The 13951-nt window shown below is 38.8% G+C and overlaps 1 protein-coding gene across 3 annotated transcripts in view; it reads left to right on the forward strand.

Annotated features, from left to right (window-relative positions):
• Positions 1 to 13951, forward strand: part of LCLAT1 (lysocardiolipin acyltransferase 1) — a 181516-nt gene that overhangs the window by 107734 nt on the left and 59831 nt on the right. For all 3 annotated transcript variants that reach the window (XM_082745265.1, XM_082745266.1, XM_082745264.1), the window contains exon 5: positions 2416 to 2532. In XM_082745265.1, coding sequence (XP_082601391.1) covers positions 2416 to 2532 — 117 coding nt within the window. The remainder of the gene's footprint in view (positions 1 to 2415; positions 2533 to 13951) is intronic.

The following is a 13951-nucleotide window of genomic DNA, read 5'->3' on the forward strand; positions in this document are numbered from 1 at the left end:
AGTTGAGGATTTATTTTAAGGAGTTGGTTCACATGATTGTGGAGGCATGGCAAGTCAAAAATCTGCAGGTTAAGTTAGCAGGCTGGGGACCCAGGGAAGAGTAACAGTTTGAGTCAGGAGGCGGTCTGGTACAGAATTCTTTCTTGCTGGAGGAGCTTAGTCTTTTTCTGTTTAAGCCTTCAGGTGATCAGATGTGGCTCACTCGCATTATGGAGAGTAATTTGTTTATATAAAGTCTTCTGATTTAAATAATCTCATTGAAAAATACCTTCACAGAACATCTAGACTAATGTTTGAGCCAACTATCTGGGTACTCTGGCTATGCTAGTTTGATACATACACTTGATCGTAACCATCGGTATACTATAATTTTGAGTTCTGTTTCTGTGATTGGGAAAGGAAAGCTTTTCTGGGTTTTAAGAATTGTAATAATACATGTAATTAAACATTCTTGTATATAAAACTTCATTTAGTAAATGTAATAAATGAATGCCCTGAAGCTTTATATATAAAACAAAGCCCCTACTTTCATGAAGCTTATATTCTATGAGAAAAGAGAGTAACAACACCCGTTAGTTAACAAAAATGGGTCAAATATTCATAAATGCTGTGCGGAGAAATAAAGCAAGAAAAGGACAGGGAGAGGAGTAGATAGAGCACAGAGTACTCTTTTATATAAGGTGGTTAAAAGAATTTCTGTGTAAGTAGAGACTAATTGAACAAAGCAGAAAATGTTGCAGGTGTCTGGGTACAAGGCATTCTGGGTAGGGGAAAGAACATCTGCACAGACCCTAAAGTGAAAACATGCCTAGCTGATTGGAGAACACAGAATGGCCAGTACTGTCTTCAGAGCAGATGGCGTGCTGGCACTGGAGTGTTACCAGTAGTGAGCTGACAGGGCAGGAGGCTGTGGTCAGAAAGAGGGAGGCTAGTGCAGTCTAATAATCAGAGTCTGGGGATGGGTGGATGAAGTGGGGATAGGAGGAAAACTCTGTATCTCTGTGTTTCTCATTATTATCTCTACCTCCCCACATTGTGACTGTATGTTTTTAGTACTTGTGTGCCCGCCCATTCTACAGCAGCGTTCAGTTTTGTCTTCAGATCCCTAAAGGCTGTGATGAACTGGAAGAGGAAACTGAAGAGTAGTTAACTGCTTATCTTTGTCATATCCCTAGGATTCCTCATTCCGTGGAAGGGCCTTCTAGCTGTCTATCAAATACTGTTTTGGAGTCCCATGTCCAGGATATTCTCCTCAAGTGAACATGAGAGGAGCTGTTCCTTTTTTCATGTTTACAGCCTGTACTTTTTTTTTTTTTTTTTTACAGCCTGTACTTTTGCCGGGGACTATGAATATTTAGTTCTTGAATTCTCAGTTCTTCAATTAAAAAATAGTATGACACCTTTTAGAGGCATATTCTTTGAATATTTTAGTGTTGTGGCATCCATATATGGTTTTTTGAGGTTTGAGGACTCCGCGATCTTAAATTTATTCCTAAGAAGGTTGGGTTTATATAGAGAAAGTTTTTTTTTTTCTTGTGACTTGGAATAGGCTGTAAATTTCAGGATGCAGCTGAGAGTTGCAGATTCTAACATCTGCTGTCATCAGAAGGTATTTCATGATCTCTCCCAGCAGTTGAGGCCAAATTTCTGAACACTACTTTTTCCAAATATATTTGCTGAATAATGGGTTTGGTTCTTCTTGGAACTTATAAAGTTACCTCATGGAATGGAAAAAGAAGTTTTTGCCAGCAATTGGAACATATACTTGACTCTGTAACTATATTCAGCCAAACCATGTTCAGATGTTTGTACATGATGTGCTAATCATGTGCCCATTCTGTTGGGGAGTGGTTTTGGTTAGTAATATTAGCATGCTGTATGCCTGAGCAAGGCAGACATTTCACTTTGCATTGAAGCCCTAAATTACTGGGTTAAAAAAAAATTGTTGAGTTGATATATTTGATATATTGGCTACTTATTTTTTCTGGTTGTCCTGGTCCTTACATTTTATTAGTATCTAAGTTTTATTAGCATCTTTTAGTATTTCACTTTTCATTACGTGAAGACTACTTTATGAAAATTTTAGCTTATTCACATTTGATTTGTATTTCAATTTTTGTTGTACATTGACTACTTTATGAAATCTCTTAAATAATTTAAAAAATTTCAATATGAATTTCAGGAAACAGTTATAAAAAGTCCTATTAATACTTTATTATAAAAATTTCAAAATTCCAAAAACTCTGTGATCTTTGTTAGGAACCAAAGTGTTTATATCTTCTCAGTCAACTCATATATGCTATATTCAATAATTACAGATGAATTAACTGCCATTTTATCAAAAAAATTTTCCACTATTTTCTTATCTCACATTCCCTTATTTTATGGCTTCTCATAGTCTTTTGTTTTGTTTAGAAAACAGCAAGGCTCGAAGTAATGAGTTTGCTGAAAAGAATGGACTTCCGAAATACGAGTACGTCTTACACCCAAGAACTACAGGCTTTACTTTTGTGGTAGAACGTCTAAGAGAAGGTAAGCACCTGTCTCAGAAGGCTATGTTTTTATGTTAAGTGGCAATAATTGTTAAACTGTGTATGTAGCCCTTCAAAATTTTACAAAGTATGGCTTTTTTCTCAAGATAGAAGATACTTTGTTCTTATACGAAGTTGACCCCATGAGCTAAAATGTCTTATTATGTATTCTTTAGAAATGTCAGAGATAGCCTTAAAATATTTTTCTCCTCTCAGAATAGACAGAGATAGACTATCATTCCATTTTTAAATTTTTCTCAAAGCACCAAAACTTTCTCGAAAGTATCTTAATACTATGCTGTTGTTCTGTATAGCTTAAAAATTATTTTTGAATTTTTATTCCACTTACTCCAACAAATGATTCTGGTTAGTAGGAAGGCAAATACTACCTCTGTTTTCTAGTTAAGCAGAGCTGGCATCCAGGGAGGTTAGTAAATCTCTGTAGATGAGGGACAGAACGTCATTCTTCCGCTCCTAGTTTGTAGCTCGTACTGCTACACACACTTCCTCAAGAGCAGTGTCTGTTGACAGGCATGTCAGGATGAGGTGGTGCTATTGATGGTATCACATCCATTTAAACATGTACATTTTCATATTTTTTAGGTAAAAGTATACATCTTATTTGTATGTTTATATATTGCTTCATACATACGTTGAGACAAAAAAATATATGAATATATATGGAAAAGGAACTATCCAGAAACATGCTGAAGTGTTACTGATTTTGTAAGAACGATTTAAAGCCCAGAGTCACCTAGTGCAAGAAAAATCTTTTTTTTTTTTTTTAACGTGTTTGTGCTCTCCACTCTGATTTCTACCAAGCTATACTGTATGCTGATGACATTTATGACAAATTGTCACCCTCCTCTGATAACTGCTACATTGTCATAAAAAAAAAGTTGCACTTCCTTACATAAGAAAAGCTGTAAAGTTCTTGGGTCTTTCTCTAAGTAGCATTAGTGTTGTTCCTTTAGGGTTTAATATACTTTAAGATACAAAGTACAACCTCAATGAACTGGGCCCGGCTGAAACACCTTTACAACTAAGTACCCATGATTTACAAAAAATATATAGTCAATCCAAAATTGCATTGCTAGAGTAAACGGAAAACGTTACCCCTATTAGTGTGGCTTGCTCTTGAAATTCTGTGGTCATAACCAGTATGAAATGGACATGTGGGCTTGATGGTCTTATTGCCTGTGAATACTGAGTGTCCATCTACCCAGTGAAGCCCCTGAAGAACATAGTTCTTCCTGCCTGTGGGATGGGTCAGGGAGGCACTGAGACATTGAAGGGGTATATTTTGTTGTTGTTGTTGTTGTTTTTTAATGTGGTACCACTTAACTGTGGCATCCAGCTTAGGCTCACCCTTCTTGTTCAACAATATGTTTTCTATTTTCTCACTAATCTGATAGCTTATAGTATTCAATGATTTCTTTAGAGGTATTTCTGACATCATGGAACACATTCATCTACTAGATTTCTCTGTAAACACAAGCATGCTATTGGAACACATCTTTTACTAATAAAGATCTTCCTAAATGTAGGCAGGATACTGGATTATCTTATCGTGGATAAGGATGTATCTATAGACCTCTCTGTTCTAAAATCTGGAAGATATTTTAGAAGCAAGTTGATTTATAACTTCGGGGAATGTGTGTTACTTAGTCATCATCACTCAAAATAGTCAACAACCACAGTGTGTAATTTTTCCTGCTAGAACTGGCAGCTCTTTCCACCCCCACCCCCACCCCACTGATTCCACACACCCCCCATATCAGTAAAAAAAGAGAACCACAGTTAGATGATTCTATTTACTTCAGTTAGAAAAGTAGAATATATTATACACTATAATAAAGAAATAGGATTATTATGATTATAATAGTAGTAACAGCTAACATTTATTGAGCCTTTACTAAATACCAGGCATTGTGCTAAGTATTTTATATGCATAAGGTCAATTAATCCTGACAAGAACCATGCATGGTAGTTATTGTTACTAATAATGAACTTGTAGGGTAAAACTGAAGCAGAAACTGACGTGAGGAAGCTTGTCAGAGTTACTGGAATCTGGTTCATCTGATTGAATATCCCGTGCTCTTTCTACTCTAACTTGGTGCCTCTTGTATTTGTAGTATGATTTTAGTTAACAATCTCCAAATCATAAAGCACTTTTGTAACTATAGTAAACTGGTTGGTTTTCCTCAAAAAAGAGCTTTAAAAAGGGTGGGGGGGGAGGAGCTAAGTGGCCAGATCGTGGAGGGATGATGGTCCCAAAGGAGGAGGTTATGGTTCTGCCCAAGATTAGGGTATCAGGCACACCTAAGGAGGCATCAGGTGGAGAGTCAAGGTCAGCTCCACTCCCCGAGAGTGGGGGCTGGTGTCAAGTGAACATATAAAGTGTCATCAAGGGTCAGAGGTGAAGAGGACCTTAGAAACTATTGCGTCCAGAGTACCATTCCTAGAAAAGAAACTGAAGCCTCAGAAAGGACCAAACCCAACTTTCTGACCTTTAGGTCCCTGAGATCTGCTTTAGATACTCAAGTTATAGGAAAAAGAAGCTGTTAAAACAAATGACCCTTGTAAATAAATTATTCCAGTGGAATCCTAAAGACCATATATTGAAATGATTTATCATAAAGTAACATCTTCACTGCTCACGCATACAACTCAAGTCAGTGTTTCTGACATCTGTTTGCCAGTCAGCACTAATGGGCTCATGAGAAGTTTAAGACATCAAGAAGCTAAGGATGAAGTCTTACCAGGAAGGACCCAGTAAATGAAAATGCAAAATGAAAGTAGCTTCTGTGCCTCTGTTCAGAATATATTTCCCTGAGATTAAGAACATTTAGAAAACCCACACTTTTCCTGAAACAGTGCACCCATTATATAACATTATACAGATGTGTCATTTCTGTAGTAGTAACTGCAAGAAATTTATCCCGAGTACCTTAAATTTCACCATTAATGTACTTGCTTTATACTTATATTAGATCATAACCTTCGTAAGGGTATGGAATGTTCTGCACATAGTGACCCAATCAGTATGAGTTGAATTAAATATTTTCTTTTATTTGAAAAAATAAGACAAGCATAGTGTCCTAGCATGTTCCCCTTAGCGTATATTACACTGATAGATCAAGGTCACAGATGATTTCAGGTGCTTCTAACTTTTCAGTATGATTATGTAAGGTTTCTCAATACTAGATTAACCAAACCCAAAAGGAATTTCTTTTCCTCTTTTTTTTTTTTATTAAAGATTTTATTTATTTGAGTGACAGAGTGAGTGAGAGAGACAACACAAGGCAGGGGGAGACGCAGAGGGAAGATGCAGACTCCTTGCTGAGCTGGAATCCCGGTATAGGGCTCGATCCCAGGACCCTGGCATCATGACCTGAGCAGATGCTTAACCACTGAGCCACCCAGGTGCCTCACAAAAGGAATTTTCTAAATTAGAGGAAAAAAGGCTTTTATATGAAAGTTTTTTTTTAATTGACAGCTATAATAAATTTATCACATAATTTTAAACTTTTGTAATTCATTCTCACCAAAAATTAGTTATGTCATCATCATCTCTGGTTCTTCATCATTTTAAATGATAGCTTTACTCTTCTTTGATTTTAAATAAAGATTCGGTTCCACCATTGCTTGATATTGTTAAATGTTTTATAAGCAATCACTGAGCTGTAACCATGCAATAATTACTTTCATCATTAGGCGGCACAGATGTGTACATTTGAAACAATGAAGTTAGGTTGAAGTGGTTGGGGGTGAGAATAAAACACCTCATATTTGTTTGAGGGTATGTCTTGTTTAAAATATGAGCTTGCCTACAAGAAGTTTATAGTCTTCATGGGTAGATAAGAATACACATGGAAAAATCCAAAACAAAATGGGACTGTACAATACAATGACATGCTAAATTTTATATATAAATGTTTTGCTGAATAATTATAGGAGGATTCACTAAAGAGATATCAGGCAGTGTTGAAACACTTCACTTCTTTAAGAAGCTCCATCTCCCTTGGATGTTGAAGACTATGTGTGATTTGGATAAGCAGAAACAATGATGGCTGAGGGCAGGGTAGGAAGAGTACAAGAGAGGACATGAACTTTGGGGCAGTAGGAGGCTGAGCAGTAAACAGGCACAATGAATGCGATCGAGCTGAAGACTTGTACTGTAGAATAACAGACAATAATTAAGAAGGCTCTTTGGAGCCATTGTTGAAAAACTTACCTTCTACCCCCAAATAATCATCTCTTTAATCATACATTTCTAGCTGATGTCATTTCAGGCAAATCATCTCATATGTTAAGGCTCTGAAACATCATATCGATATACTTAAGTTTTGGGATTTTTAATTCCAAGTAAAATAATCCATATGTTAACTTCTTTTTAAAATATTTTACTTACTTATTAGAGAGAGAGAGAAAACATGAGTGGGGGGAGGGGCAGGGGAGAGAGAGAAGCAGACTCCCTGCTGAATAGGGATCCCGCTGTGGGGCTTGATTCCAGAACCCTGAGATCATGACCTGAGCCAAAAGCAGACGCTTAACTGACTGAGCCACCTAGGCACCCCTAAAATAATCCATATTTTAATCTGTGTTTAGCTCATATGCCCAAAGTCTGAATATAAAAGATGCTTTCTTTCTACTAATCTAGGGGATACAGGGCTAGTCCCTAAGGACAAAATAAACTCCCACTAGGTAGTTTTGATCAGCGTATCTGACCAAACTCTTCAGTCTGTATTCAGGGAGAGAGAATTGTTCACTGGACCCCTGGATTACCTATAGTATCTGGTAGTCCTGTGTTCGGCTCTCTCATTTTGGTCTACAGTAGTTCTCATTTGCTCCAAAAAAGTTGGCCATTGCCTAGACAGTAAAAGCAGTATACCGTAGATAGCTCAGTCTTCAGTGTTTTCGGACAGTTTTAATTTCTTGGACTTTTGGCTTAGTGCATGAGTAAGCATGACTTGCCCGTAGGAAATGTTCTAGTGAGGGACCAAAGAGGGCCAGCGCAAGCCGCCCCTCCCCGTGGCTGACACTGCCTTCATCCTCGTTGATGAGCCTCCCCCAGGACTGCATTTCAGTGACCTTCCTAACAACTGGCGTATTTTAGGAGGCCAGGAAGAAAGGCAGACAGACAGACTATTGAAATATTGGGTGCATTAAATGCCATGCACTCTGACTTTTTCATGTGACTTTTTATTGCTGAAAACTATGAAAAAGGATAAGACCTTTCCCTTACGTTAAAAAAAAATGTAATTATAAAGTAGCTCTCTGACATTTGCTAGAATGTTTTCTGAAACCTTTTCTGTTTCCCCAAATTTGCAAATATCTCTGTAGCAGAGCAGTTGACCCTCTTTTGAGATTGTTTTACAGAGAACAAAGCTTTTATCTATTTACGGTGATGAATAGAACACAACAAACCTAAATTATACTGATCAGTAGGAAAGCACACGGATCAACTAAGGGACTTGGTCCCACACATCACGAAGCAGAAAGGATTTAAGTTTGTCTCAGCAAAATTATATCTGACTTCATGTCAAAGACCTTTGGAACCTCTCAGGTCAAATCTCTGAATGTCATGATATGCCTTTAGATCTTTAATTGCATTTCTTTGGTTTTCTTTATTCATTTTAATTCTTTCATAGCAAAAAATCCAAGCTGCTCATTTAGGATAGATCTTGGCATTGTGTTAATGAAAAAAAGTCTTGGTAGCTTTAATAAGAAGTGATGGAAGCCCTATGCTCTGTACATAAAAACCACCATCTAACCAGTACCTATCACATGCCAGACGCTGTGTCATTCACGTGCTTCTCTACCCTGCCCATGCAGTGCTAACACCCAGGGAGCTGTTTAGAACACAGATGCTTAGGTCTGGGCTGAGACCTGCTGCATGAATCAAAGTTTGAAAGTAGGGTCCTGAGCTCTTAGCCACCCCACTAGTCACTGTCCTACAGACCCCTTCATTTTTATGACTGCACTAGGCAATGCTTTGCCCCATTCCAGCCCTGAGGAGACAGACACATTTTAGCAACTTGCCCAGGGTCACGTGGCTGCTGAGTCCTGCATGGTTTCAGCTCCGCTCTCTTTGATGCCAAAGCCCATGTTCTTCCCACTGTGTAGTAAGTTAACAGTTTTTCTATGCCAAGTGCTTCAAAAATGTAATCTTTATGGTTTTTTTTTCTTTTTCTTTTCCCTTTCCAAGACTTCTCCCTGGTATCCTTGGCTTATACTGTGCATTTTGTTTAAACGGAAAAATATATCAAGGGTTTCCTTTTTAAAGTAAAGCACGTCCTTTATTTTTCTGGCTCCTATATTTACTGGCTCCCCCTCCATTTCTGTAATCCTTAAAGCAAAACAAAGAAACATAACACTCATACTGTCTGTCCTTTAAAATTGTGGTTCTGTTTTTTTCTTTCTTGCCACCAAGTCTCCAAAAAAAAAAAAAAATAGCCAAATGACCTGATTTTTCTCATCCTATAAAAATGGGATATTTATCATAAAAACAATATATTTTTAATTAAAGATTAGGAAATTAATTATAAAGCAGAAAAAGGTACCCATAGTCTGGTCAGTTACTTCTCAGAAATACTGGTGCATACTTTTTGATAAACTCTTCTTGTGTTTTTCCACATGTATTCATATATAGTAAACAAAATTAAATCATCATATATTTTGTTTTAGAAATTTTTTTAACTTATGTTAATGTTTTCTCATTATCCTTGAATAATTTTTATGTTAATATATTCATGTTATCAGATAGAAGGACCACTATTTATTAAACTAGTCCTCTGTTGTTCAAAGTTAAAACTGCTTCTAATTTACCACCCTTATAAATAATACCAAAGTATGCATAAATCTCTGTAATTCTTCCCTTGGGATATATTTCCAAGTCTAATGACTGAGTCAAAGAGTATATATATTTTTTTAAGGTTTTAAAAATTTTATTCTTATTCTGTCCTATTTCATTTGGCCACCAAATTCTATTAATGTTGGTCATTAGAGAGACACGGCAGTGGTCATTAGAGAGACATCCCCCCCCTTCCTGTGTTTTCACGGTGGCCTGAATGGATGGGCTCCCACTACTTCTCCTTTTACTTCCTGGCTTTCTGACTGGTCGGCCTCTGGTTTCTTCTTTGCTAAGCCATACTGCATTCAGCTCTCAGTCAGTGTTCATAATGTACCACTCTAACGAAACTGTGTATGTGTTTAATTATTCGGTAAATGGTTTTTTGGGGACATATGTTGTTTGGCCTGCTGAGATACGAAGACACAGCCCTTTCCTGTTTGAGGTTTAGAAAAGAATCATAATGCAGTGTCAAAAGAGATATGAATACAAAGCATCTTGAGGACATCTAGAAAGGTTAGTTTGTCTTTACCTAAAGGGACACTGAAGAGGTAGCATATGAACTGAGAATTAAAGAATAATTGGCATTTTCCAGGGAGGAAAGTCATTTAAACATTTGCAGCACTTCCATATTCCTTGATCAGAACTTTCTATAATATGGTTCCAATCTACTTTCAGAATTTTACCACTCAGAACCCCCTTCATGCCATGTGAGCCAGCCTATTTGAATTAATTGACTATTCTTGACTGTGCCTTAATGCCTTCTGAATTTTGTCTTTGGTTAAGTCTGTCCAGGTTAAAATCTGTAGTGCTTTTGCTCTTTAACTGCTGAATACTGTTCTTCCTTTAATGATTTTCTTCTCAGAGTCCATTCCTATTTTCCCCAGTTGGCAGTCAGTCTGAACTGAGTATCTTTCTTTTTCCTCTCTAATAGGGCTCAACAGAAAGGGCCTTTTACTAATATCTGCTCTAATACATTTTACTTCTTAATTTGTTAAAAGGACAGCAGTGGTCATGTCACCTAGACCATTAGGGCAAATATTTTATTTCTAAATCCACCGAATACCTTTCTGTCTCTATCTTGCGACCCCTCTTAGTGACCGCTGATACTGTTCTTGTTGAAATACTCTTCCCCTCTGGGCTTCTCATTTTTTTCTCCTGCATCTCTGGCCACTTCTCAAGACTCTCCTGCAGGTTCCTCCTACTTCTGTGTCCATTCAGTATCTGTGTTCTTCATAAGGCTCTCTTGGGTTCCTTTGTTCTCTCATTGCACACATTCTCCCAGGCCATGTCACTCAGGTTGGTGGCTTAAATGATTAAACATAGGCTCATGGCTCCTGAGTTTTCTGTTCATAAAGCCCTTCCTTCGTGCAGAGCCATACGTGTGACCTTTGTCACTTTGGAGGTGCTACAGGCACTTCATCTTCAGTGTTGAAAATTGAACTTGTCATTTTCCCCTAAACAGCTTTTCCTCCTGTACGCCCCACAGCACATAATGCTGGTGGTGTTATGAAGATAATAGTAATAATGGCTAAGATGGAGTACTTACATACCAGGAGTGTTCTGAGTGCTTCACGTGAACTCAGTCATTTAATTCTTAGAGGAGGTTTTATTATCATCTTCGTTTCATGCATAAGGAAGCCCAGATAAGAGAAGTTCAATAACAGTCCAGGGTTTCCACCTGTGAAATGGCAGAGCTGGGGAGCCTTTGCCTTCACCAGTACGCATCATTGACTCACTTACTCCAGTTACAGTCTGGGGGTCATTCTTGGACCAGCCCCCTTTTCTCGCAGACAGTGAAATCCCAACCAGTGCCTTTGGGTTCTGTCTCTTCTTTGTCTCTCAAGTTCACTCTTTTCCTTCTCACTGCCATCATATCTCCCCTGAATTCTCATACAGTGGCACAGCAGGGCTTCCTAGTTCTGGGCTTGCCTTAACCAGGCCTTTTTCCACATTGAACTGGAACTTCAGGCCTTTTTCTGAGTGAGGGAGGCAGCACGCTAAGTGAGGTGTTCTGGCTCTGGAGTCCAAAGACCTGCTTAGAATCCTGGCATCACCCGAATGAGCAGTGTGTCCCTCAGTGACCCTTAGTTTCATCCTCTGTAAAATAGAACAACAACAGTGCTTACTTTATAGGACTCTTATAAGGATTCAGTGCAGTGTATAAAGCACTTAGCATAGTACCCAGAAAAGAGGAAGCACTCAGTAAATGTTATAGTGCAGATCTCATTGTGTCAGCTTCTGGCTGAAACTTGTCTGGGGTTTAACAATGCTGCAGGGTTAAACTTACTTTCTTTTAACGGGGTCTACCAGACCTTCATGACCTGACCCATGCTTACCCCTTCTGGCCTCTCTCTTATCTCCTTTGTCCTCCTTTTTGTCCTTGCTTTCCTGAACTGCTTCCCACTCCCGGAGTGCGCAGTACTCCAAAACCTTCCCTATGAGGGCACAGCCCTTCCTACTAGCCTGTAGGTCTCAGCATAGGTTAGCAGTTCATTCAGGAAGCCTTTCCAACTGTCTTAGACATTTGTGTTCCTCCAGATGAGTATGTGCCCTGCATAAAAGTTTTTACTACTGTCTTATTCTTGTTTGTCTCCTTCATCTGTTAACTTTCAGTTTCCTGACCTTTAGAATCCAGTCTGTCTCATTCGCCATTTTGATCCCCAGGCTTCAGCATAGGCCTAGCATATAATCCTCTTTAAGTTTTTTGAACGCATTAGCTAACTGGCTGATGTACTTTTATACCCTGCTATGTTCCCATGAAGACTGAAAGTGCACAATGTAAGTATGTATGCTATAATGACAGCAGCACCACAGTATTAGAGAACTAAAGGGTAAATAAGGGTGTGATGTGAGGTTGGTATACAAAATATAGTATCCTAAGGTTAATATACAAAATACACAAGATTCTATGTTCCTATCAAATAAGGGTCCATAAATTGGCTCTGAGCTTTCTGGCATCTTCTCTAGAGGGAAACTGAACGGTATCATTGACAAGGTCCATAAGATTAGAGCAGATCACCTGCTCATAAAAAGTATGACCATTTCCGAAGGACTTGGGTAAAGGAATCTCCTGGGGTTCCTCACAGAGGACATTGTGCCCAGTTGTGACCAGTGCCCTTACAGCATCTTTATGCTAAGTGTCCCACGTAACCTCAGGGCATCCGTCCACATTGGCTGAGAGGAGAATGAGAAAGAGCACTTCAGAGAAGGCAGTCTCGGAAGAGGCCAGAGCATCAGGCTGCGTAGGATTTAGAGTGTCTCAGCGCTAAATGTTCTCCATTAATGGGATTTCACTCACTGACATTCAGGGGAGAGTTAGTTCACACGGGGTTTGAGAGCTCTTCCTAAAGCCTCTGTTCTACAGGTACCTTGTAGTTCAAATTGACGTGTGGGGCCAGGGACTTTGACTAGTAGGATTCTCTTAGGGACACTGAGGAACTTATTGAGTGACGCCTCCCATGAGAAGTGAAGGCAACCTCACCTGTGAACTGAGGCGGGCCAGTGTGTTTCTTACAAGACAGTTAGGATTTTTGTGAAACAAAAACTATTGCCCAAAGCTCAGTCCCTGCCTGTCTGGCCTTTCTGGACTTGTTTCTTGCTGTGTGACTCCTTGCCCTCTCTTCTGTCCTGCCATGTGGAGTATACTTTCTTCATGCTGTTCTTTTTCCTAAACTGTCCCAGTCACCTGGGTATCTCCTGTTGATCCTTCAAAATGGTTCAAATGACTTGTCAGCTTTACAGTCCCCTGACTTCTCCAGGTTCTTGAGGTTCCCTCTTCTTACTCTCATTTATACATTTGTCTTAATCACTTCTTTCATTCTCTTCTATAATCAGGTGTTTTGTCAGTATTTCTCTCCATTGGACACTGAGCTCCTTTAGGGTAGATAGCAGTCTCATTTATTTTTCTGTTTGAGCCCCTAGTTTGCAGTCATGAATATTACAGGGACTCCGTAAATTTATGGTTTGTACAAATTTTTGTAGATGACCTGTTTTCAGCCTCTTACACATGCTGTGCATTGCATATGCTTATCTGTGCACATCTGATTAGTAATGCCCCTCCCACCTTCAGTCTAGTGATCACTCAGCAGATCCTGAGTCACACGGACCCTTTCATTGCAAAGGAGAGATTCAGGACAGTGCTTGAGGGTGTGCAGGCAGGTGTACAGTCGATAATAAATGCTGTCTTAAGATGGTTTTCTTTTTTTAATTACCAAAGAACAAAAGTAAGGCTGATTTCTTGGTTATTAATTGTTATTGTTCTTTTTAGATAATCTATGCTTTTATAAGGGGCATAACGGGAACATGTTATTTTTAACTGAACACGGTCTTGGCATTTGATCGTGTAAGAATCAGTATGGAATTGGATTCTTAAGGAGGGTTTTCCCTAGTTTGTTAGTATTTCTCTCCTCCGTGAGTTTCAGATTCTGAGATGGTGCTAAGGAGACAGTCACTGCAGCCTAGGGCCTTCTGTACTGCTTCACGTTTAAGTAGGAGGAAAATCTTGCTTTGGGGCTATCTGCTGTTTCTCTAACACCAGTCAGCTCTGATGAATTCCTGCTAGTGA

This window comes from Mustela nivalis (genome assembly GCF_964662115.1).
Source record: "Mustela nivalis genome assembly, chromosome: 8".
NCBI classification, from domain to species: Eukaryota; Metazoa; Chordata; class Mammalia; order Carnivora; family Mustelidae; genus Mustela; species Mustela nivalis.